The 25,847-nt window shown below is 41.0% G+C and overlaps 2 protein-coding genes across 4 annotated transcripts; one reads left to right on the top strand and one right to left on the bottom strand.

Annotated features, from left to right (window-relative positions):
- Positions 1 to 16,483, top strand: LOC145456859 (kinesin-like protein KIF28). Its single transcript, XM_080334995.1, has 29 exons — positions 1 to 157; positions 226 to 264; positions 344 to 423; positions 1,024 to 1,040; positions 2,195 to 2,217; positions 2,778 to 2,896; positions 2,968 to 3,046; positions 3,591 to 3,654; positions 3,718 to 3,904; positions 4,851 to 5,003; positions 5,761 to 5,858; positions 5,924 to 6,090; positions 7,216 to 7,370; positions 7,646 to 7,749; positions 8,113 to 8,309; positions 8,708 to 8,850; positions 9,291 to 9,434; positions 9,721 to 9,856; positions 9,941 to 10,028; positions 10,099 to 10,272; positions 11,297 to 11,422; positions 11,489 to 11,596; positions 12,344 to 12,505; positions 12,569 to 12,727; positions 13,393 to 13,521; positions 14,205 to 14,240; positions 15,313 to 15,450; positions 16,111 to 16,167; positions 16,227 to 16,483. The coding sequence occupies exons 1-29, from the start codon at positions 138 to 140 to the stop codon at positions 16,302 to 16,304; spliced, it is 3,180 nt and encodes a 1,059-aa protein (XP_080191121.1). The 5' UTR covers positions 1 to 137; the 3' UTR covers positions 16,305 to 16,483.
- On the bottom strand, positions 16,203 to 24,941 carry LOC145456863 (uncharacterized). 3 transcript variants are annotated; one of them, XM_080334999.1, is made up of 3 exons: positions 24,046 to 24,941; positions 21,769 to 22,455; positions 16,203 to 19,098 (listed from the first exon to the last, which is right to left on the bottom strand). In XM_080334999.1, the coding sequence occupies exons 2-3, from the start codon at positions 22,442 to 22,444 to the stop codon at positions 18,503 to 18,505; spliced, it is 1,272 nt and encodes a 423-aa protein (XP_080191125.1). In that variant the 5' UTR covers positions 22,445 to 22,455; positions 24,046 to 24,941; the 3' UTR covers positions 16,203 to 18,502. The 3 variants fall into 3 exon arrangements, with proteins under 3 accessions (XP_080191125.1, XP_080191126.1, XP_080191124.1); XM_080335000.1 differs by lacking the exon at positions 24,046 to 24,941 and adding an exon at positions 23,258 to 24,026; XM_080334998.1 differs by lacking the exon at positions 24,046 to 24,941 and adding an exon at positions 23,235 to 24,025.
- Positions 24,942 to 25,847: the final 906 nt, after the last annotated feature.

Here is a 25,847-nt window from a genome sequence, read left to right as displayed (position 1 = left end):
TCAAGAACTAGAAAAGTATCCAAGTAATGTAGTAGTGTTCCTTTTCAGGGATGCATTTTTAGTATATCTAATATATTTTATAATATACATATATTTTTCTAACAATACGAGTAGTGTCACATCACTACACCAGAAACATGTCGACAGACGGCGAGGGGTGAGTCTGTCATTTACGTCACCCGACTATGATACCATCCGGAGTTAACCTGTTTTATTTATATCCAGAGTTAAGGTAGCGGTGCGAGTTCGCCCATTCAACCAAAGGTTTGTGTCATATATAAATACGCATACTGTTATAATAATAATAATAGCAGTTGGATTGAATGCCTTACGTTTTGTTCAGAGAAAAGGATCGAAATGCCAAGGCCATTATTCAAATGAAGGGCAGTCAAACGTCTATCATTAATCCAGAAGCACCGAAAGGTATGTTCACAAAATCAAAACGAACCAATTCCTATGCAGATATACATCCCTGTGGTGGAGTGGATTCTGTTTTTCGTATACCATTCTAAGTAGGCGAAAAATGCGGTACTCGTAAAGAGAGGCCAATATCCTCCCGGTTGAGACGAATGTTAATTATGAGGCGTTTGTAATTACTATATGTTTAACTGTTTCAACGATTTTTATCGTCATGCAATCGACAAGTTCTATGAATATGTACTAATCCAGTACATTCATGATACCCGAAATCGCATATTTATGAATAACGTATGGTATAAGACGATCTAAAGATTTGATACGGGGTCAGTGACCGTGAGTCATAATAGCGAACGAAAGCCTGTGTCATCTCTAGCACTATATCGTGCAGTGATTCTAACATGACAATCAGTTGTGAATGTATTATTGGCGTCCAAGCATTAATCGCAATCACCACTTTCAATCCCAATTCGACAACAATTCGCTGTTTCTGACGCAATCAACGGCTGTCAAATGTATCAATGTCTGATCAGGAATTAGTTGCTTCTGATCAAATGTAATGTCACATTTCATAAGGGTTCTCAACACTTACGCATTATATTTTAGGTGAAGAGCCTAAAACAGTGAGTACTTGTTTTATGCTGTAGAAAACCACCAATAACTATGACTCAACTGAAATCTATAGTTTGCTTGTATAACGTATACAAATAAATTCACACAATGTCCATTGTCCACGCGGTCGACCTGAGATACATATCTATATCTTCCGCGGTCTAATCAATGAAAGAGAAATCTGAACAGAGTTGTTTGAAATCGCCCCCAAGTCAAACACAATAGCATTAGAATTTTCATCGATATTCGATATCTTTTTTCGTCGCCACGATTTGACCACAGGACAATGGACAGTGTGCATTACAGGGCCCGGTATTTTATGCTTAGTTATAGTTAATGTATATTGTAATTAGGGTTAAGTGTGTGCATTAGGGGTGTCAGACATACGGCCCGCCAGACGATTTAGTCCGGTTCGCGAAGCAATTCTGAGTAAATAGGAAAATGCTTGTACTATCTAGCACATTTCTAACAAAAAATGCTCCGACGCAAATAATCATACAAGACAGCAAATGTCGATCAAGTAGAATGTTCAATGGTCATGGTCATAGACCTCATTACAGCCATCGGACGACAGTGTTTGGTTTGACTCAAATTATGAATACGTCAGTGACATTGACAATGTGATGACAAAAGAGTGTTGAGAGATTTAAAAATAATGCACTTAATTCCAACACTCGTGTTTACAGTTAAATCTCTTGTATTCCTCAAAACGAATACGCAGGGAAACAAAGAGAGCATAGCAATATGCCAACTTATATCGTCGTTAGAGCCAATGTTTTATTGGCTTACAAACGTATTCAATTGGCCAATCATCTCTTTTTTTGCCAATCCCGTCGATTGCGAATAACGGTGTTGCTAGCGTGATCGGTAATATAATGTACAAGACTATTATGTATAGCTTCGATGATACAGCGCTCCAGTGAGACACTAAGGTGTGGATTTGGAAGTAATATTTTGGAATCATATGACTGCTCCGACTCCGAACCCCGAGCAATCAAAATGTTTGAATCCAACGGCGACCCAAGTTGGGTTTGACACCCCTGGTGTACATCGTGCAATAAAAGAACCAGAGTTTTAAACGATTATACCGATGAGCCGTTGGTTAGATGGCAGTAATGATGTATAGTTGCGGGACATAAAATCTTAAACTGTTTTTTTTTTGCAGTTTGCATTCGATTATTCCTACTGGTGAGTTGCTTTATGTCACTTTGTTATATCTCAAAATCTAGGATGCTTACGTAATGGTAAAATATGTATCACTGTAAGTCTATAAATATTACACTGCTTTTGAACCACTGGACCCAAATATCATTTGCGTTTGTATCAGGCCTAGCGCATTCTGCTATTAAGCAGGAAGACAGGCTTATGAACTCGCTCTCGCACGTTTCGGGGCTGAGGACGTAGCCAATTTCTTATTTACAACCACAGTTGCGTGATATTTTGAGCTAAATCCGGCGGAAAATAGTGCGGAATTATAATATTTCCCAAGATCCTCCACAGTGTATTGTTAATTGTTGAACGCGAACCTATGAATTATATGAAAAGAAATAGAGGCATAACAGTTCACATTACAACCCCCTTTCAATCGCGTCTCCTGTCGCGTCTACGATTGGATAATCAAAAACATATGGCGTACCATTTCGCAGTTCAAATGAATGTCATGGTTTTTCACCCATATTTCGTCCGCGACTAGATTGACACGATTCACACTATTGAAATCGATAATATTAATTTTTCTGTTGATTCAGGTCACACGACGGCTTCCACGATGATGACGGTGTCTTAGTGGCCGACAACGACAAGTATGCGACGCAGAGACGTGTGTTTGACGATCTTGGACAAGGAGTCCTCGACAACGCCTTTGAAGGTAAATATCGCTTGCATTTTGACGCTTTTCTGTTGCATCAACAAACACCATTGTTTTTCGTATAATTCCAGGATATAACTGCTCCTTGTTTGCGTACGGGCAGACGGGATCTGGTAAATCTTATTCCATGGTGGGATATGGCAAGAACAGGTAAAGAAATTTTCGATGGTTGCTCATGCTCATTTTGAAGCAAATACAATTACATTTTCAAGAAAATGCATTAGATTCCTTAATGACTAGTCCATACAAGAAATATATGTGACTCCCTTAACTCGTAGGTCAAGTACACTGGGACAAGATGAAGATCGCTTGATTGTCCAATGTCCAATGCCCAATACCCATGCCTTCAAATAAATCTACGCTATGGGATAATATCCCATTACCGAGATGTAGGATACTACCTGTGATGTGTATGTTCAATTGTTACGTAAATTATAAAAGTTGGCAGTCACGACTGACCTAGAATGAAAAACACCGGGTGTCGCGAATAATTTACGAGAAAGCCGTATTTGCATCGCCATTCGCACGAACCACACATCCTCCATCGGCATCAAAGACATTAGTCAGTGACCTTCGATGCGTACGTCAAAGTTTATGTGCCGTGTACCGTACACAACACACCTAATCGGGGAATTCCCTGGGTTACCATAACAGTAGCATACAAACATTTGTTACTATGCGTCGTGTTTTCCAGAGGTATTGTCCCGATAACGTGCGATGAATTATTCAAAGCCATCGACAGAGCGCCGGACAATGTCGTGAGTGCCGTTGTGCCATTTTGATAGACACGCACCACTGATGTTTATGCTACGAATTCTCAGAAACACGAAGTGACCTTTTCCATGTTGGAAATCTACAACGAACAAGTCCGAGATCTTTTGACCAAGGATAATCCGAAGGGCGGATTGCCGGTCCGACAGAATCCGAAACTGGGCCTGTTTTACGCAGATGGACAGAAGAAGGTCGCTGTCGGGAGTTATAAGGAAATTGAACGGAGAATGGAAGAAGGCAAGTCACTCTCCCATTCCCACAATTCACGAATCTCACTAATGGAATAAATTTTGCCATTGGCAAACACTTTTTGGATAATCCTGTTTGTGCGAAAAATCATCGGGACGACACATTCCGTGTTTGAGAGGCCGTTCACACTTTCATTTGGGTGCCTTGGAGTCGACTTTTATCAAAATACGCCAACCAAGTCTGTGCCTACAGAAGGAGTTTGTGTACCATCTAAGAACATTGCATTGAGCAAGCGCTCTCTCCGCCCCGATTATTCGAAATTTCATGCCGGTGACGTCCTATTTTGTGATACGATTGTTCATAGACAATGTTCTCCCATATTATTCTCTACTAGTTGCTGACGATTACCCCTGAAGTGTGTCACCGAGAATATTCGGGTTCATTTCAATATGAATATACTATTCAATTGTATATTGACGTTCTGTACCTCCAACCAAGAAGCTCTTCGACTATCACTAGATGTCCCACTTAAGTCACTAACAACAACCAGAGACGTGAGGCATGAGGCATCCGATGTTTTGAGCAACTGAAAATGGATTTGAATTTTAAAAAACGATTTGAAGATTTTGGTCGGCTTACAGTCGGAACAGGATCAAGACTTGAACTTGGATTTTGTAATAATTTACAATTTTCTCATAACTTTGGCGTGATTTCTGTCATTGTCGATTATCGACTGGGATTCGGGCATGATACGAAATGAATTCCAGATGTGGAATCGTATATAAATCTCCAATATCGTTGTGTGTGAAAATTCTACTTTGAATCGACCTCTACACGCCCCGGGTATAGACTTCCACTAACCTGAGTTTACTGGTGCATATCTAAGTATACGGATTTCTTCTGTTTAACTCTGACAACTGGTTACTATTACTGCCTTCTATTGATTCTGCATTGACATCCACAGTTATATGTTAAACTCCTGTACTGTATCCAGGTACCAATAACCGAACTGTGGCTTCCACGAACATGAACGCGACCAGTTCGCGCGCTCACACTGTAGTCACAATCACTTTCGATCAAATCACAAAGAATGAATCGGGTCAAGAAACAAAGAAAAGCTCCAGCATCAACCTGGTCGATCTAGCAGGTGAGTCCGTCGAGACTGTGACGGCCAGTGACAAGCCTGGCGTGAAGTGGTGACATATGCTGTTGCGGCTTCAATATGCGGATCCGGGTCTCACTTTCAAGTCATTTCCACATGGATGATTGTGGCATTCATGATCTGATGTCGTGGGTGACGACATACTTACCATCTATCTAACACTGCACCAACGGTTTGCGTGTGAATGTGACTATAAAGTTAACTGAAAATATGGTGTATCCACATTTAAGTTTACTCCGGAAAACGGATGTAATACTGCACTTGGCTTTCAACTTCTACGCACTCATAACAAAACAGAATCGAGTTGATGAAAGTAATATCTTATCGGAACTGCGAGTGGCGCAGTTGGTTAAACACTAGGGTCACGACACCAATGGACGTTGGTTCGAATCTCGGTTCTGACCAACTTCTATGTGTCGGAGGTTTCTCTGGGCTCCTCATCGCCGACCTCACTGCTACGGTAGTGCACTGAAAAGCTCAGAAGGAAAGTGAGCCGTGCTACAAGTCGGCAGCAATGACCACGATGGGGACGCATGGGAGCGACAGTGAATGAAGAATGACTGCGAGAGAAATTGAAGGACGTTCCCAAGATTACAAAAACCAAAGAACTCGTGTCGTGGAGCACAAGGCCTAAAAAGGCGATAAGCTCCACTGTGTTGTGCGCATTAATACATACATACATACATCTTATCGGAAAAATATTTCATGTCTTTTGACAAACCAACTTGACCAAACATTCCAGGTTCCGAAAGAGCTGACAGTACTGGAGCCACCGGCGATCGTCTGAAAGAAGGCGCAAATATTAACAAGTCTCTATCAGCGCTTGGTAATGTCATATCGGTAAGTATGATCATCTGCAATCTGCGTAATCCGGTACACCCGTCACAAGAAGATATCTCATCCAGGCTTTAGCAGACCAGTCTATGGGTAAAAAGAAGGTTTTGGTGCCGTATCGAGATTCGGTACTGACAAAATTGCTGATGAACGCGCTGGGAGGTAACTCGAAGACGATTATGATTGCGGCATTGTCTCCGGCAGACATCAACTATGACGAGACATTGAGCACTTTGAGGTAATTATTTATGTCAATCTTTCTAGCTCTCTAGTAGTATAGTTGCGAAATACCCCACTGAGCAATGAAGTAAGCCTACCTTATGTCCTCTTTTAGGAGGATTTGTCCTCTTTTTGCAAGAAAAGTGAATGGTCCCGAGAACGCTCAAATGTTCGCTTCTTTCGCATTTCGAGTTAATTCCTTATACTTTCAACAGTAATTTTAGGCGAGACGCTTTATTTATTTCCAAAAATTTACTGTAGTCATGAAACCTTCTGAATTGCTGGTTTAAAGAAGGTTTTCCAACAAATTTCCCCACTAACCGTACCTTCTTGATGATAGTTATTGCTAGCGTTATTCGACGTCCTTTGTAACATCTGCCCTTTTTTACATTCGAGGATCTTTCGCGATTGTTATGCAACAAGTTCGAACTTAACAGACCCATCAGTTGGATCAGTTTCGAGCATCCTGGTGGCTATACATAATTTCGATGATATTTCGTGTAATCAATTTCACGAACTCTTTAAAAATGATCATTGAGCCGCAAAGTATTGGAAAGCTCAATCTGAAAAATATGTTTGATATGTTGTTTTTGTGTCTGTTTTTGTAACTGTTGCCTGCAACTATGCAAAGGTAATACAAAACATCATCAATCTTAAACGTACTACGACCTGACCTATCGTTCTCGCCTTCTGTGACATGCCACCTAATTTTTGTCGCTTGCTTTTCTATATTATCTTCTTTTACTTTTCATTCAGTGTGCATGCCTCCTCTTTACAATGCTTAGGCCAAGGTGGGTGTCTGATTTCAAAGACTACTACAAGTCGTTGCGACACCTTCCTATCTTTTCATTGTATCGCAATTTTTGTGGTATATTGAACTGATAAAATTGCTAATAAACCGAAACGAACGTAACAATTCTATTTTTTCTGGCCAACAAAAATGTCCTCTTCTTGGTAGTGCAAATATGGTAGGCCTAAATGAAGTCAATAATCACAAGTTGACTCAAAAGTTTTCTAGGCATGAATACGCGTAGAAAGATAAATTTTCAGGGCGAAAAAGTTATATTAGCGATATTACATAATCCCCTGGATGTGGGATCAAATATGTTCACGTTATTGAGCTTACTGAAGTTATATGATGCAGATACGCGGACCGCGCGAAAAAGATCAAGAACAAGGCCGTCATCAACGAAAACCCGATCGATAAGTTGATTCGCGAACTCCGTGATGAGAATGAAAGATTGAAAAAGTCCTTGACGACAGGGGTAGTGGTCAGTCAGAAAGGAATGAGCCCAGAAGGTAAGACAAACATTACGAATTCCCCAGTGCTGGTTACTGGCCTGGTGGCATCAATGACGAACACTGGCATTTCCGGGTGTTATTTTCGTTGCAGCTTCTGCGGTATGCTATGTTCTTTTCCAGAATTTTTAGGGCGGCTGACACACCATGGCCAGACTCGGCTACATACTTATTTAGATATGATGGCCCGTGGGCTATTTTAAGAGCACGCTTGTCTTAGCCCAGAAATCGCTGCCTAAATATGAATTACCCAGCATCTGATTTGTGTTATTTAGAGATTGAAAAGATGAAGAAACAGATGGAAGAAGAAATCCGAGCTCAGCTCGTAGCTAACCAAGCTGATTTGGAAGGCATGAACTGGGATCAAAAACTGGCGGAGGTTAGTTAAAATGCCATGGCTCGCTAATGCATTCATTTCCATATATTCGCACAATGCAATGACTTTGTATTCAAATAAGCTGAGTCACTTCGTAGATTATACTATGTCTCCTGCTATCTCCTGCTTCTTCGTAAACATACCATGATAAACATAGACATCAAGTAAATACTTAGAACAAGTAGCACACTTCCCTTCCCCCTTTAAAACAAAAAGCTGGCGTGTTGCAAATGAGATGTGTTTTACAATAAGTAATACTACCTGGATTGGAAATTGAAAATGTTTATTTTCGCGTTTGCAAAGCAAGTGAATTGAATAGTACGCACGCAACTATATCCCGACCCACCACAACCGCTAATTTTACAGGCGCGACAAGAAGAACAGGGAGCTATACAAGAACAAAAGCAAAAAGAGAAGCGAAGGGCGGTTCCCCATCTCGTTAACTTGAACGAGGACCCGATGCTTTCGGGAGTCATAATTCACGGACTCTCGCAACAGAAGCCCACTCTCGTAGGACGTAAAGACGCGGATCCCAAACCCGATATTATTCTAACAGGGTTAAGGTAACTAATAATTCATAATTCGGACGGATCAAGTAGCCTAAGCATTCGCTCAACTCCTCAATACGACATTGATTATATTTTAAGAATTATGATGTTCACTTGGAGATACCTTACCATACATAATGTCAGTTTCTAAAGTTCTTATTTATTTTAGAAAGCGGTTTAATTTGGTGATTGCGTATGCCATGTGGACACCGATAATATGACTTTTCGTGAGAAATATGCGTAAAGGGTACTGTCAGGAAGTCGTGCTAAAAATTGAAATGATGGACAGCAGCACGCGAAAGAAACCCCGCTTGATGCCATGCATCATAAAGACAATTCTCTGGGGACACATTGTTATCTGAAATTATATCTATCGGCCTTGAAATGAAATGCAAGCCATCCTTCGTTCATAGCATCCAAAAAGAACACGCGACGTTGTCATACGAGGACGATGGACTTGTGATCAAACCTGGCAGTCCAGGCGCAAAAACGAAAGTGAATGGCACTCCTCTCACCGGCGAAAGAAAATTGGATCACAACGACAGAATTATTTTCGGTAAGGGCATCATGGCTTACTTCAAGTTTACGATCAGGTGGAGTGGGGTATATACTCTGGGATTGCACGATGATGAAAAATGATGGTTCTAACTCCATATATGTCTTTGTTTTCAAGACACCTTGATGATACAGACCATAATAACCTCTCCTATCAATGAAATATTTTTAGATAGTATACTTTGCACCCTCTTTTCGAATGTCATGTTACGAATTGAAGCTTCGGAGCTCAAATCATTCCAGTGAAAGCTTCATCAATACTAGGTCCTTTGTATAGGCCTATGGATGTCTCATGCATAGATAGCTCTGGTCGATGATTTCAAACAATTTTGTCATTTCAAGTCAGGCATACTGATTGTAGCCAGTTCTTACTTCAAATTTCAACCATTTACCCATGAAACATATACTGTGATGATTAACCAATACTTTTTCCTTGTGTAGGCTCAAATCACCTCTACGTTTTCGTGAATCCGCTCAACAAAAAATTGGCCGAGGGTGTCCCGGAAACGATCGACTGGGACTTCGCCCAGAAGGAATTGGCCGAGAACAGCGGTTTTTCGACTCTGCAGAGTGGGCTTTCGAAAGGTATGAAGCGTTTTCACTACAGTTTGATGTTTGACGTTATACAGCTTACTTACGCAACTCCATGATGTTTAAATCACCACAGTTTATTGCGGTATACAACCGCCGCATAATTCCTTAACACGTAACAACAACAAAGTTACAATTATTAGATATGACTTTGATTGGCGGTGCAATTCGAGACATAATTCGGAGCGTCCAAAACAAACAATTTTCCGTCTATGGCTCATCGGTGAGCGATGGCCGATGACTATTAATCAGAATGACATTTCGAGAGAATTTATTACAGATCAACAAAAAGCACAGGAGCAAGTCCTCGAACTCCTTCCCATGATAGGAGAGGTCAATGCGGTTTCGGAAGAATTGAACAAATACCGGCAGTTCGAGTTGGTACTGATATCTGACCCGGACGACAAGGAAACGAGGTATGTTGTTGTCAATAAAAGATTTGTTGTTATTATACGCGAATTCTATGTTGCATTCGAGTTCACTTTGTGGTTTGGTTTCAGGGTGATGGTCCGTGTTACTAATCTCCTCAACAAGAACGTGTGGATGTGGGAAAGAGGACAGTTTATCAACAGAAGATACATGATACAAGTACAACAGATTTAGTAGTCGCTAACCGTCGATCGCATAGCATGCTGACATCTACCGTAATATGATTTAGGAACTTTACCAAAAGTTCGTCGACGGCGATGATTCTTACAAAACAATGAAGAAAGAAGAGGACCCGTTCTTTGATCCCCCTCAGGATTACTTGATTGGGTCGTCAAACACATTCTTGCAATCACTATCGTACGCGCTGGATTTTGATGATAGATTGCCTATCACTGACTACAAAGTAAGCAGTTACCATTTCGTCCATGTATGTTCCCAGTGGTATACTGTTGGGTGCCAACAGTGGTGGCCCTGTAAACGGGGGGGCCCCGGGCGAGACTTACCGGGGGGGGGGGGGGGGCTATAAGTATCTAACCGTAACTTCTGGGGGTCTCCGCCCCCCAGACCCCCCTCCCGCATATGTTATAATTAGCTATCTTTCACCGCGTCAAGGTTTGCCCAGATGCTGGATTCGGATATATCTATTATTGCATGTGTGCAAGGATAGACTACATCAAAACTAAGTAATTCTACCGCATGCAGAGACGTGCTGATTATAGGGATACGGGACTTTTCTAACAAATGCAGAGATTTGATGATGATTGACACATCTGTACGGAATCATATTCTTGCTTGGTACACGGATTTCCATGTTTTTTTTTGCTATAATCCCTGAAAAAAGCGCATGAACCAAAGAGGGGGGCCCTTCGACCAGGGGGGACCCCGGGCGACCGCCCACCTCGCCCACCCCAATAGCCACCACTGGGTGCCAACATATCATATAATCTATATAAGTGGCTCTTCATCTTTAACAACCTGAGGTACTCTTACGAAAATCTCCAAGCTCTTGGGTAACCCCAAATTTTCGCTTGAGTGACAAAAACTAAAATCCATCATATCACACATCTCTCTACACACCTTATGCATTACTATAGATTACTGGTGCACAATATGAAGTGCGTATCAAAAGAAGGATAAAAGAACGAAAACATAATGAACATATTTTTTTATTGGAAATCACTTCTGCTGTTGCATTTTAGAGACCAGTTCAGAAATGCGAGGCTTCGCCGTATGTTACAAATAAGACAAAAATGTTGTCGTGACTCTGCCATGTTTTAGCTTTACCTATGCGTTACAAATGCAGATTAGTCACGAACCGAACCTCTTTCCAGTAAGCCGCCATTGCCGCTTAAGCTATATAGCGAAATTACACAACTCATTCTAACCTTCCATTTTCTAATATTCATTTCCATTGATTTCCTATTTAGGGTGAAGAGGAAGGGAAAATGAATATAGTAATATCGCCATGCAACCCCAAAGGAAAACCCCTTCTCGAGGAGGAAAACTTTGTTGAAGACCCCCATGAGTTACTTGGATCGCCGTATTATTTCAAGGTCTGTATAGCGATTCGACAATACAATTGATGAGATATCTGATCCGATCATTTTATCCGCACGCAGGTGTCTGTTCGTTCCACATCTATTGACAACTCCAGATTTACAAACGGAATATACGTGAAGTACAAGTTCCTGAATGATCAGGAACCCACAACGACAGAAGTCATAAAGGTAATTTGGCGAAATGCAATATTGATGTTGAATATTACTTTCAAGACTCCATTCCTTGCAGCAGTATGGTTTATTTAACCCGAACATTTTTCGCGTGCCCTTTATCAAAGAGTTAACGGCACAATAATAAGTATATAAAGTATATACAGAGATTGAAGTGACAACAAATTTGGCAACTTATGACGTAACAATGGGATTTTTAAAACAATGACAGATGAAGTCGGCTGTACCGGTAACTATGCGTAGTCATAACGAAGAAACCGCGTGACAATAGAATTACACAATATAGATGGGAATTATCAACATGCATTCCAACAACTGTATGGCCTGCGTACGAATTTGCTATCACTTATGAAAAAGGTGGTAGCAGAAATGCGTGTTAGTCGAGAACCTGAGAGGATCACAGACAAAAATACGCATTTAAGCCTTACATTGTGACGCCATATAAACGAAGACATGTTATTTCTAAAATCATCAATCTGCATATTGTAAAATGTGAACTATAGGCAAGAGAATTCATCGCCGGCCCGTCTCGTGACTGATGAACAGAGGTGCTCAAGGTCGTATTTTATGCCTAGTTTTTCCTATAAAACTAAAAACGTTTAAGAATAATCGGAATCAGTTTTTAACCATAATCGCACTGAGTAAGTACAGTGAAATGATAGGTGAAATCTTCTTGAATGCGCCGTAAAAGTAGAAGTACTTCGTTACTGACCAGTGACCACCTCTGTTGATGACTATTTCCAGGGGACGTTGAGGCCAGAGTTCAAGCACAGTCGAATCATATCAATCCCGAAAATGACCGAGGAATACTTGGATTTCTTCGAGACGCAAAGCATCACGTTCAAAGCGTACGGCGTTCAAGTCGACGTGGCACCTGATCCCAGCCTTAAGAAACTGAATACGAAGGTATTGCATACAGTTCAAAGTCGTGGATTCGCAAATATACCTTCATAACGTCAATGTACACAGCAACTCAAAGAGATGGACACGCAGATGCACGCCACCAGCATGCCGCCCGGAGGGCGGAGAGGGACCATCATATCCCTCGCCGATACGCAGCAGCGTGCGGAACTGCATACATTGCAGACCAAGTTTCTGCGTCTGGAGCGGAAGGAAAAGAGGATACAGGTGAAACGGCTTGATTCACTGGCTGGTCATTTTTGTCAAAGAGTTGATGCTTAAACGGGCCCAAAAATATCATTGACCAGGTCTACATCGTTATGCAGCATTTTTACCGCCGGCTCTCATCATCATCATCAGACCATCCTTTCCGTACACCAATGATCTACAATTATACAACAGGCTATTACTGTTGAACAGGCGACAATTTCGAGGGTTGAAATTTAGTATATGTCGACCATATCGGGTGCAAATCGACTGCAGGCTCATACTACATGTTTTTCGAAAGTATTTACACAGTTTTGGCATAATATACAGCATTAAAAAAATTAAAGGCATTTATTAAAAGTATTTTAAAGCACCATTAGTTTTAGATGCAACCCTAGATAAAAGGGTTATTTTGCCAAGTTGTTACGACGATTTCAGTGATAAAAGGATGCAATACTTGCTACAAAATAGGAAGTCTGAAAAGTATATAGTTTTATCTAAAAAAATGTAAAGTAAAAGTGGAAATAGTGCAAAACATAGGAACTTGAAAAAATTGTGAAAGAAGGAAAAACCTATTTCTAGTATTTCGGAATCGTAGAAGTACTTGATTACTGGCCATCTTAGTTCATACAGGTGAACATACATTTAAAAACTGTTAATATCATTTCATTGCTCTCAATCTACAGGAGATCTGCGACGAATGGGCCAAGAAGCCATCTTCCGAGCAGCAGTTTGAACCTTTCATGCGCGCGGTCCACGCTGTGGCGTTCAGCAGCGGTACGAAGCTGAAGAGTAAGGTTAGACTCGTCACCCAGGTAGGTTGTTACGCCTTTATTTGACGGGAGCTGACAGACGTCGTCAAAGAGAATTGGCAGCGTCGCGCTGCTGCGTATCTCGAGGTTCGGGCGTTGGATTGGGATACGAACATCCGTCCGATTTTACACGAGCGTGAAACGCATCGCGGTGTTGATTATTTAGATTTGAATATTATCGCGCGTTCATCAATAAAATTATTGAATGTTGGTTGCTTCAGTAGGGCAGACTTGGACAACTAGAAAATTTTCGGCTTTCGAAAATTAGATTAGAGTAAGAATTACACACTTTATACATCCAAACTTGAATAGATGTATAATTCCTAAATTCACATTACATCAGAAAGAAATGCATTCATATCGAATCAGAATCTATTTCACAAATTATATTATAATTAGATTACCGGCATTTCGCTCTAATTATAGTCTAATTAAATTACTAGAATTATCTAGTTGTCCAGATCTGCAGCAGGGACGCAATTGTTCGCGCATTGTCTGTCGATTTCGGAACTGTAATGATCATATCGCGTACCTCTTCCCCGTACAAAGCTGAACGGCGCTTGCGAACTGTAATTTGTCGCTCAACGCGGTTTATTCTGGATTTCCCAACGCGTTGAACGAGCACAAGCGTGCCGCGCACACTTCACGAGAGTGCTTTTCTAATTGTGGTGATTGAAATTGAACAGATGCTCCAAGCTCAGAAATTCATTCGAGAGAGAAACGTGAGATTAGATTTCCTTTAATTTTTGGGTCGATGATGCATGGACTTGATAGCGGATGTTGTAGATAGATCCTTGTTGCTCGTGTGCTTGCTACGGCGATTATTTGGAAATAATTCAGTGTGTTGATCTTTGTGCTCCGCCGAAATAACAAACGACTGCTTAGTGCTTAGTCTTTAAGCATAAAAAAAGCAAAGAACTAACACCTGGAGTGTTGAGATAGCGTAGGGACAAAAGCAAATTTCCCTTTTTACAATCGTCGTCTGTGTAATTTAGTCACCCATAACTTACGGTGGTCCATAATTGCACGAATGTAATTTGATTAGAGGATATTGTAGAGTAATGAATAGCATAAATTAGGCCAAATTATGAAATTTGTGTATCGTTGCATTCGCAGACAATTCCGCGTACCTAATTTCAATTTCTCTCGATAATGGATTTCGTGACCCTTTCCACAAGGAAAATCTAACCTGACCTAACCGGATGAAGGCTTTCGTGAATTATAGCACGGAATTCTATATCCGGTCGGTACGCACCTTATATAGGCAGCATTGATCGGTTTATGGAACGGAGTTAGTCAAGGCAAAAACACGTTATAGCCTTATATAAGACGAAGGAGGATACTAGCATGAGATAGAAATACATCAGTTTAGTTGATAAACCTTTGACATTCCATTCGCATTTCTTGATGAAACGTATTGCGATCAAATTGACGAGGTTTAGTTGCAGAATTGATGCATCCAGTTGACGAATGAAGGAATCACATCATCTCTTTTGCAATGATTCGTCGCGTTTTATTTAACATAATCCGCAAGTAATTTCTCGTGCGGATACTCATTTGAAAGCGTGAAAATGCATTTCCGAAATTACTTCATATAGTTTATATTCCTGTGTAGTTTAGATTTTAGAAGTCGGCCAAGGAAACCTTGAAATATAGGTTTCAATCGACGGCTGGGTGACGTAATTGTTGAAAAGCTCCTGTAGTAAGGCGTTAGCAGCTAGTGCCTGGGTGATTAATTGAATTATATCGCTAAATTGATATGGCAAGAGTGGATGTAACGGAATACTCTCACAGCCCGAAGACGGAGACGGTTTTAGCGTGTACAGTTTCGAAGTTCAGCCCGACCATAGGAGCTCAATGGGATCTCCGACTAAGCGGATTACAACTACGATACGCGAAGAAGATGAAACGCCCTATGAACAATCCAAGAAGGTAGAGCGTGTTGCAGTTAGCAGCGGACGAACTGTTATATTTACAAACTCGAAAGCAACTAAGTCCTTCCTAGTATCAAACCTAAAACGAGACCAGTTTCACGGAACAACGATAGTTATAATTCTGTCACAATAAAATAACACAATAGATAACTAGAGCTCCATCGTAGAGATGTGAAGGCTTGTGCAAGTCTTTATTGGTGATTAATTCCTTTGTTAATTTGACAAAATGGGCTTGTCTTCAATTTTTTTGTTGATAACGTTTGTGACGTGATTGTGGTCGCAACATCGCGATTAACAAGCGTGGCTAACGTAGATTCACATGCCTGCACCGTGTGTCTGTGCTGAACGACATTGAATTGGTGGGTACTTATCATCTACGTTAGCGATGATATTCAACTCTACCCACACACTCAGTCACTCAATCTATCACAGAACGCAATAGGAAATGCACGCATTCCGTTCACGACAAACAGCCCCAATATATCGCATGGATGTGCCCAGTTCAGTTCGATAATTCGATAGCGATGTTTGTGATTCTAATCTTTAGACACATACCATGCCAATTGCTTCACTCATGATACTTACTGATAATTTCCATTGCATTGTCATATCATTGTTCATGTTCATTAACCATCCATTTCATTGTCACAAACCACAGGCGGCTCAAAGAGCACTCACTTCATCTCACGCGGCGCCGTCAGCTACCAATAACGGGGTAAATCAACGTAACGCAGTCGATTACACCAAACAGTAATTTCAATTCCTGTATTTCAGGTATCCAAATCGCTTTCGTCGCCGTCGAAGGGAAGCGCGGGCTCACAGAAAAGTTCGAAGACGTGCATCGTTATGTGAATTTTGCGTTCACGTTTTCACTTGCTAGATTCATTTCTATTCATTTGGCACAGTATGCACTTACGTTACGACGTTGAACCATTAGCAATTATCTCATTCAAACAAATGCAAAACGTTATAATTTCTCTATATTTATCCTTTGTGGAGCTTTCTCACGTTGAATACATAGCTTTGCACGATGTGAGGTACATTCTAGGGCAAGGCAGATGCAGTGATAGTCGGGTTGCTATTCAGCAACATTGATGGTCAAGTCGTTCAGTTAGAACCATACATACAATATCAGGACGAAATGAATCGCTGTTGCTGAAAGCAGCCACTCATTTATTCTGCAGTTAATCCTCTCTGACGGTACAAACGTGGAGTTCAAGCACCTAATGCATCAAGCGAGGCAAAGTTTATGGTCAGTAATGACTGTGAACCCTCGCAATCACAAGTCCCGTATCTCGCAGAGCCGTATGTCGTTGATTTATCGCACTTGCGTTCACGGCGAAAAGCCTTGTATCAAACTATATCGTCATGTCGGCAGTGATAAAGATCGGAATCGTAATTGCAGTGCGAAGTAGTCGACATATATATATATATAGATCGTAAGTTTCTTTGTAGGAATATGATTCTTTTCATTGCCTTCTGCTACACCAGTAACACGCAATTTCTCGAATGAATTCACACTTTTCGAAATGCAGCTGGGTTTCTTATTTGTACCACAGTAACACATTTAATAACTAGTGACACTTTTATAATGAACGGTTGCAACATTTGTTACGTCGTTGTCCCTGTTGATGCCAGCATGCTCAGCGCGGAGTTACTCATGGCCACGACGATTCCAGTTCTCGAATCCGAGTATCACCGTAATGAATGGAGTCGACAAGTGACAGTCGATTTCTGAATACTGCAATATTCGAAATATTCAGCCGTGAAATAGTAATCATTACAAACATCATAGAACACGATCCAAATATTTTAATATGAACAGCATGACACTGCACCAGCTGACCAAATCTATTTAAAAGTACAGGGGGGTATAATAGGTATGTTTGTAGCCTCCAGATGTATCCAGAATGCTTCTGGCGATGGTAATTGTGCTGCAGGGAGCTACGATAGATATGATGCGAGACCTATATTTTATTACATAAGGAATAGTAACAACGGTTACCAGAGAGTAGAGCATGAGAGACAATGAAAAACGACAGTGAGCACGAGGCAATCTGTAATCCTAAAACTAACCGTGACTTTAGCCCACATGCTCTAGCGTCGTAGCATGTTAACATTTACAATTGTACAATGCACATTGTACAAGTACATTGTCGATGGACCAGTTATAACACTTTTGAGTCACAATTTTTCAACACCACGATACCCATTGCGCAGGTACGATGTACTTAGTAGAAAGGACTTGGAGTTTGGGGTAGATTGAGTGCATTATACCATAGTGTCCTATACAGGACGCCATGACTTTACTATGTGCCTTGACGCTGGTACTTACTCCCAGCCCTCCAGGATGAATGTGCGGTTAATAGAGGAATGCTCGATTACGACAGCATTATTTTGTATAGCGTTGCGACTTGAGAATTACCGTATAAAAGTAACAACTTGGCCGTTTCTGCAAAATAATATATATATGTACAAAACGACACACATAAATATATAAAAACACATACTTAGACGAGCGCACGAGACAGTTTGAAGTTAGGTAAAACAAATAAAAATCGTAATCATGCTGCTGAAGAGTAAGCTTACTGCACAAGCACAAGCTCTGTTTGCCCGATTCGATTACATTACACGCCACCAAAATTCGAAAAAGCCAATGTGTATTGAAGGCGTGGGATTTATATAACGTGCCGAATATTATTTGCACAAATATGTATTAAATGTAAATATATCGCATTAGGGCTTGGAGGTTGTCATTATTTTTCTAGAGGTAGAGAATGGGGATGTCAATCAGGTGGTTGCTAGGATTCGTTTGTCGCGCGAGATTCGCCATTTTTCGATCATAATCGAATCGCAAATTGGTTTTAACCAAGCTTGCGTTCACAAACAATGTACGTGGCATCTACGTTATACTGCCTTCACAACGCCACCAGCCCGCCAGTCTCTTCACTGGGACAAGCACGCACCAAACTTGACCAATTCGCTAGCGGTTGACACCTGTATATCTCCGACTTATTGCGTCATTAGGTAACGCCAAATTGTCACAAAGATCATGATTCACCCGATAAGGAAAGGTCTTCCGAAGACGCATTTTCAAAAGACACGCCGTCATTAGAATGTTCAGTAAAGGACGCGCATACCGGCACCGCCACAGGTCGCGATGTAACACCACACATTTCGACGTCCGTAGTCTTACTGAAATCTCTATCGAGGGATAGTTCACTGATTTGGGAAAGGGACGAAAAAACTTCTGTGGCTGTGGGATGTCGTTCCACAGCACCCATGGAATAGTGATTATGCTCATATTTCGCGAGAGATATGGCATTATCTTTCGTGTCTTTGCTAACACGACTGTGGTTTGAGTCGAGGGGCGACTTCACGCACTCTGTCAGCTCCGGAGTGGAATTTAGTCTGATCTCGTCCGAGCTAGTGCCGTCCCCTCTTTTTTTCGTGATCTTCCTCTCTTTCGCCCGCCGATTTTGAAACCATATTTTGATTTGCCGCTCGCTCAAACTCAGCTGCATGGCTAATTCCGATTTCCGGCGGATGGTGATGTATTTACTGTAACGGAATTCTTTCTCCAATTCGAGCCGCTGGTGATCAGAGTAGACCACTCGATATTTGTCTTTCGTGCGCGTTTTTCCCGCTGCAAGCGTAAAATTGCAACAATGAATATGTAATTGCGTTGCGATATTTCTTGAAGCTCAATCGACGCACCCCGCTGTCCGTTTGACAGCGGAGAGCCGGCTCACTTGATTGAATTCACACAATCAATTTCGTGTCGCAAAACCCGAGGTCATAAAAGTATGAGGTCATAAACCCGATAATTGCTCGGTACAACTAATACATTCGAACGCACGCATCATTAACTGGTGATAGGCGACGGCCATAAATGTCACGTGTGCGAAAATAGTTTTAGGTCGTCACACGCAAGATGCGGGTCTTTTACGAGGCGTTGCGAGTCGCCAGAGCTGTCATAAAACCTTGACCATTAGCTTTATGAATTCCCATCGATTTCGACGTGTGTATCAAAATGGCGGATGCCGTTCATCGTAAGTTCAGCGAATAATTATAAACTCATTTGATTTATGCTGAATCACGAGCTGGCGTGGTCTATTCCGGGTCGGAATCGTCACACAAAAACGCGACTATGAAATCGTTCGATTGCGGTCTCTATATTTTGCTCGATATAGTCCGAAAGTAAGAACCGTGTCAAAGAACCATCTCACCGCAATAATCAAATTATCATGCCCAACACAATTCATTTAAGAACAACTGTCAACGGCCAACGAAATTGCTAGTGTCGATGATTATTGTTTACATTTTGAGGAAACAAATTATACATGCTGCCTGAAATATATTCCTATCATAGCAGTAGTATTCACAGATGTATCAAGCGGCTTAATCATTGTATGTCGATAGAACAGGAAGGGATTGGATGATCTTAATTTTGATGTAAACAAATGTTGCGGTTGAAATATTGTAATAGTAAGTAACACTACAACACGCGTGTACCATGTACCCCGTGTCGTATGACTCGCACTTAAAAACTGGTCTGCGTTATGCCGAACTGGCTGGTTTTATGTAATTCAGATTTCACTTATACTCAACTTATACCAGGACTATGACCCTTTAGGCATTCTAGCTCTCAGCAAATTCAGTAAAATACTGTAATTGTGGCTTTCAATGGAAACAATAACGATATATATATAGCAAGGGTTAATAACCGCAGCCCGGTTGTGATTTTCCCACTAGATACGTTCTCATCTACTTGATGTTGTACCAACACTGCCATCGTTGAGTAAAATGGCGTATAAACAGTGTATTAAGTATATTAGTTTTTTCTAGGGATAAGGGAAATTGAACTACATGCACATTGTACGAGCTATTATGCATCATAGCTAGAGCGATTTTTTTTGACATTGCAAAACAAGTTGAAATGTTGTAAAAACTGTAGTTTGTTCAAAAAATTGTCAAAATTGTTTACAAAATAAAAATTTTGTTGCAACCTGTGTTTCGTTCGTATCGTAGATGTTTGCTCTGTCGGCGAACTTATCATTTTACATGTTACATCTTGTAGCCTACTTTATAGGCGCACCGTTGAAGACGGCCCATTGTCTTATTGTGAATCATAAACGGTCAAATTAAACAAAAAGGTTGACATGGTGGTATGTTCAACGTACCGCAATATCCTAACTGAAGCAAGACATTAGTTCTTATATCAAGAAGCACATGATGAAAAATTGTGATGTAGACAACATTGTCAGGATGAAGGAACACGGTGTGTCACCAGGAACGCACGCATAACTTCAGTGTTTCCAGCGAACAACTGCTGCTATTGAACGTTCTTTCTCCATTCTTAGGACAGACTCTTTTTACCCGAGAATCTACGAAATTATCTTTCATTGTACTACAACGAACTATTTCTGCCATAAAGCGTGATGCAACTACTAAAATTCTTCATAGGTCCACGTTTCGTTAAAATAAAGTTTTTTCATGTAAAAACTTGTCAGTTTTCAAGTATATAAGTTTTTTCAGGCCAAACTACTTCGTAAGGACAGACAGTTCCAACCAGAAATGAAGATAAGTATAGTACAATTGTAACATTACGTGCGAAAACGCCGAAGTTACATACATGAGGGCAAAATCAAGTTTTTGAACGTCAGAACATGTCAAAATTCTCATTTTTAGGTCAAAATATTCCGTCTTTTGAGTAAAAAATCGCCCTAATCAAAAGACATCAATTATACTAGTACCCAACCCCGCATAGGTACGTGACAACAAAATTTAGGCACATTTTAGTCTTTTTACTCATTTGCGAATCAATTTTCGTTTTGGTACAAACTTTTTAGCCACCCGCACCAGCCAGATGTTCGTGAGAGACGTTACAAATGCGTCATTGGAGTACCTATCATCTTTTATGCAGTCAAATGAATCGTGCCAAATTATAATGATTTTCAAATAGGTTTTTCTTATTAAACATTTATTGGTATATTTGTGAAGTGAATCAATAACTTTACCAACCGAAACCTCATCGGGAATTACAAAAAGGAAGGGCATAGCTGTCACCGCTGATATGTTATTCATTGCGAATTGACGAGAATCAAGTCGTCATAATGAATTGCTTTCGCGGTGCTATCAGTGTTATTACATTGTAAACAGAACCACCGTTTGCAATCCTCTCTTGAGTATGACCACGAGTGGCTGATTCCAGCACATAAAAGTCATTACGATATCATTACAACCGAACTAACTTTCTATTATATTTCAATAAGACAGGCGAAGGAGATTTGGAGATATGTCAAAAAACACCTACCAGGTGGTGGACAAGGTGCGTAAGAGTTTTTGTTTATCCAGTCGTACGGGTAACGTTGCGAAGTAACAGAATTTGTTGTGGACGATTCCAATGGATAACTCCGATCCGCTGAAGGTCCAAGTGGATGTCTTTGTAAATATTGTCCATTTGCATTGGTTGCACTTGCGTGATTACGCCGCGAGGTCTCGTAATGCTGTTGGCGCGACGGGGCGTACATTTCGGGTGGATACGAAGAGTAAAACTGTTTCGGGTTGCCGTACTGAAAAAGTTCCGCGTGGACATCCCAGCCCCGACCTCTGCCTGGCATAATTGCCCCGTCGTTGTGAATTCGATTGTAAACCCCAGGATAAGTATACATTGAACTGTCTTTCCATTCATTGTTGTGATTTCTGGTAACTTCGTGACTAACTTGATTGGACTGAGGGAAATATAACTGACGACCGTGGTCGTTCGGTACCGAGGTAGACGCGTCTGTGACGTGATAATTCAATCGTTGCGATGTCGGACCGTTCACCATTTCGTAATTTGTTGAGTAGCTCGTCGAAGCAGTGGAATCTGGGCTGTGCTCGTCGAGATCCGATAGGTTTGCAGTGACCGGAATGTGCTGAGGGTGCTTGTCGATGCTGCTTGACACTGAATCCGACTTGTCATAAGAGTAGCAAATCATTCTTCGCATGTGTGCAGAATCTATGATCAAAAATATTTTAAGAATAGTTAGTTAGAAGCAGCTTGGCGGAAGTGTGTAGTAAACAGAAATGAATCGATATCTCAGATTAGCTGAGACATGAAAATACAGTCCCAATCATTTCAAAGTCTCAAAATGTCCAAGAGGTGGGAGAGCGCTTCAGTATTCTAGGCTGCGTCGACGGATACGACACAGGAACGCATCACAATCAAAAACTATAAAGATGGCCTCTCAATTGCACTGGCAGTTACAGTTCGGATGATCCACAGCATATTAAAAATTGAAAATGCCAAAGGTGTACAACACGTACGTACACCGTGTACGGGGCTTTAGCGCATACCAACGGATGCGCCTGCAACGGAGCTCGGTCTATGCGACGAGAAAATAGTTACACTTGGACTATAGCGATACCACTAAATGTGTAGCCTGCTTCATTCTGACGGACATTTCATGATAAGTTGTCAAGCAAACACATAGTTACTACTGTAACAATGATTCATTAGATCTACATCATTAGGAGAATATGCCCGCCTGAATACGACAGATAAGATACTACGAAGACGGATATCTTGCCCGTTTCAGAATAGGTTGTGGGGTATCTGTTCAGCTGCACGATAGCGTTATTGAAAGTGATTGCGTTCTGTCACTAGTAAATCTAATAACTAGTCGCGCGTATTCGAAAAACTTACGAATGAATCAAATAAAATAACCAATCGCGTATAAAATTCGCTGATTCATCAGGCCCATTTTTTATCAAAACTATAATATTCCTTAGTAGTACCTATGGCAAAAAAGGGCTTGAACCTTTTTTGAATCTTGCTTCTGCATGTGCTCTTCACGAATCGTGCAAAAACGATCAGCCGTTTTCAAATTGTAGTCTCCGAAATTAGACAAGACAGTAACAAAAATAATATTCGTAAATCTTCGTGATGTATATCATTGCTATTAAATAAGACATATATATCACTCACATAAAATCTACACCTCGGTCCTAATGACATGTCTTTAACCATAGAAATTAGAGATAAACATAATATTTTATACCATAGAAATAGCGATATCGAATTACTGGATTCGTAAGCCAGCCCACAAATGGCGGGGTTACCAAATGTTTACCTGCGAAGCTCGCAAATTTAGGAAAGTGTAACGAACATTTGAGTAACTAGCCGGTATATATAATGATAAATATTCATGATAGATATATGCCTGTTTGCGCACTAATCAGCGCCAATCTATAGATGTCAGATATACAAACACATTTCTAGAATTCACTTGGCATGTCGGCACATCAAAGATATTAGCCTGCAGTCCAAATAAACGACGTTTCGAAAGCGCGATGGCCATCATATTGCACCAAAGAAAGTATTATTGTTCGCAGAATGTCATTTGTACCGCGAATGATATACAAAAGCCAGCGACAACAGACGTAATTATAATTATAGGCCGATACATGATATATGGAAGTTCCCCTGGTACTGACCATGACATCTGTAACATCATAATTTATTTCGTTAAGTTCAGCTGCATATAAGCTATGCTTCGCCCTATCTAAACCATCCCTTGCAACTACTCACCATCCCTTACAAACGCACATTGCGAGATGCAATCTTCGATTTGCAGATAATCGTCGATGCCCAGATATTGTTTATACCATTGTTGACTCTCTTTGAAGTAATAAATGTTGTAATTTGTTATGCCAAACTTTCCCCTACGCGTCCAGGTCTTGCGTGTATGCTAATTACTGGGTACCCTTCTTGCATTCTTTCATCTCCAGCAATAGCAGTTACTGTGGTCGTCTGTGACATCACTGCGAACTCACTGGTCTGAGTTTTGTTTTAGTGAAGCTAATCGTTTTCTTTCTTTCCAGCGGGCCCTTTCTATCAGAAATCGCAGATATAGCTGAACAGGAACTGTCACGCGGTAGCCTGATTCTTCTCCCACTACTGTCTCGATGATCAAACTTCCCGCGCGTCACCGTTTCACAACCAACTACTGTATTTTCGTTTACCTGTTTGAATTCTTTAAATCATCCCTAATCACTTCGTCAGGACAAATATTTGTATGCTTATGATAAAAGAGGTAGCAAGGCGGGTACTGGATGGATACTTTTTTCATCTTGGTGTCAAATGTCTTCTAATGTCCTCATATCTAATCTTTCGTCACCGCGGCGGGGTTGGTTAGTTTGCAGTTATGACAAAAGTAATGACGGCATGCGGCACGATACAATTCCACCTTTATATCTCATTAACGAAGTATTTGCACCAATAACGAATAAAAAGTCCCCGATTGTAGCACTATTTGTTTCTACGCATCTAGAGCATCAGTTGAAACAGCGCGCTGTTTGCACGTTAGACACTCGCCCGACTTCTGCCCATGATTTATCAGTCGGTGTCTTTTGACAGTACTGTGAATTCTCAGTCATTCGCAAATAACTTCCAGTGTCAACTCACATGAATTAACATAACGCAGATCGTTGTTTATGGCCAATCATCTTGCATATTGCACTGCCGCTAAACTCCAAGTACAAACAAACGGGTCGTTACTGCACTGCGGCAAAAATTCCTACTATGCGCCTTGCATCAATTTACAGATATTTATGGAGTGCGTGTTACGACCTTGATGCTTTTCGCTTTAAAACGCCGTCCCCCTTTCTCTCGGAGACAGTCGTCAAACGGCTTCGGTGTGCATTAGGCCATTTCCTACACGAACCGGAGTCTGGCAGCGTGAAAATTTAAATGTGCCATTGTGCATTTGACTACATCGCGACATCAAAGCTCTACCTTGGTCAATGACAAAGCAGCGACAATATAAATGGCACAGAAACCAAGCGGCTGTCTTTCATGTGAGGAAGTTTTGGCGAGGGAAGTCTATCCGAACTATTCCCATTAGGCTGGGGTAGATTTCACTTCATGGAACGCTCAATGATCTACCTTTGTCGCATCGAGTTTCTCACGGCTCGCACAGGGTTATCGCTATCATAAGGAAACTCTGATTATAAGCTGCTCAGATAGAGATCCCTACGAAGATTCATTCGGCGACATCTGAGTTACGCTGTACCACAATTAGCCTATAGCATATCGTACATGCTTTTAGGAACATTTTGACAACCGTGTGTCATGCATAAATGTATCGAGTACATACCGTATACTGTAACGGCGCTGCGTGGTGTGAAAAATAAGTTTGTGAAACTTCGACCAGTATATACACAAAAGTATACACGACATTGTAAGTTTTGTAACACAGACATAATTATGGCGATATGATCATGATATTCAACTGGATACAGTGATGCCGTGGTCACGTGGCGCTAGGTATAGGAGTGACATATTATTTTTTTAGAACATACCACCGTTTTTCTAACATGGCAATCAGCTATCACTGTTGGACTGGAATA

This window comes from Botryllus schlosseri, chromosome 15 (genome assembly GCF_051294905.1).
Source record: "Botryllus schlosseri isolate E-star chromosome 15, Bs_hap1, whole genome shotgun sequence".
NCBI classification, from domain to species: Eukaryota; Metazoa; Chordata; class Ascidiacea; order Stolidobranchia; family Styelidae; genus Botryllus; species Botryllus schlosseri.
The sequence above is the reverse complement of the archived record's forward strand: the minus strand, read 5'-3'. Positions and strand labels throughout refer to the sequence as shown.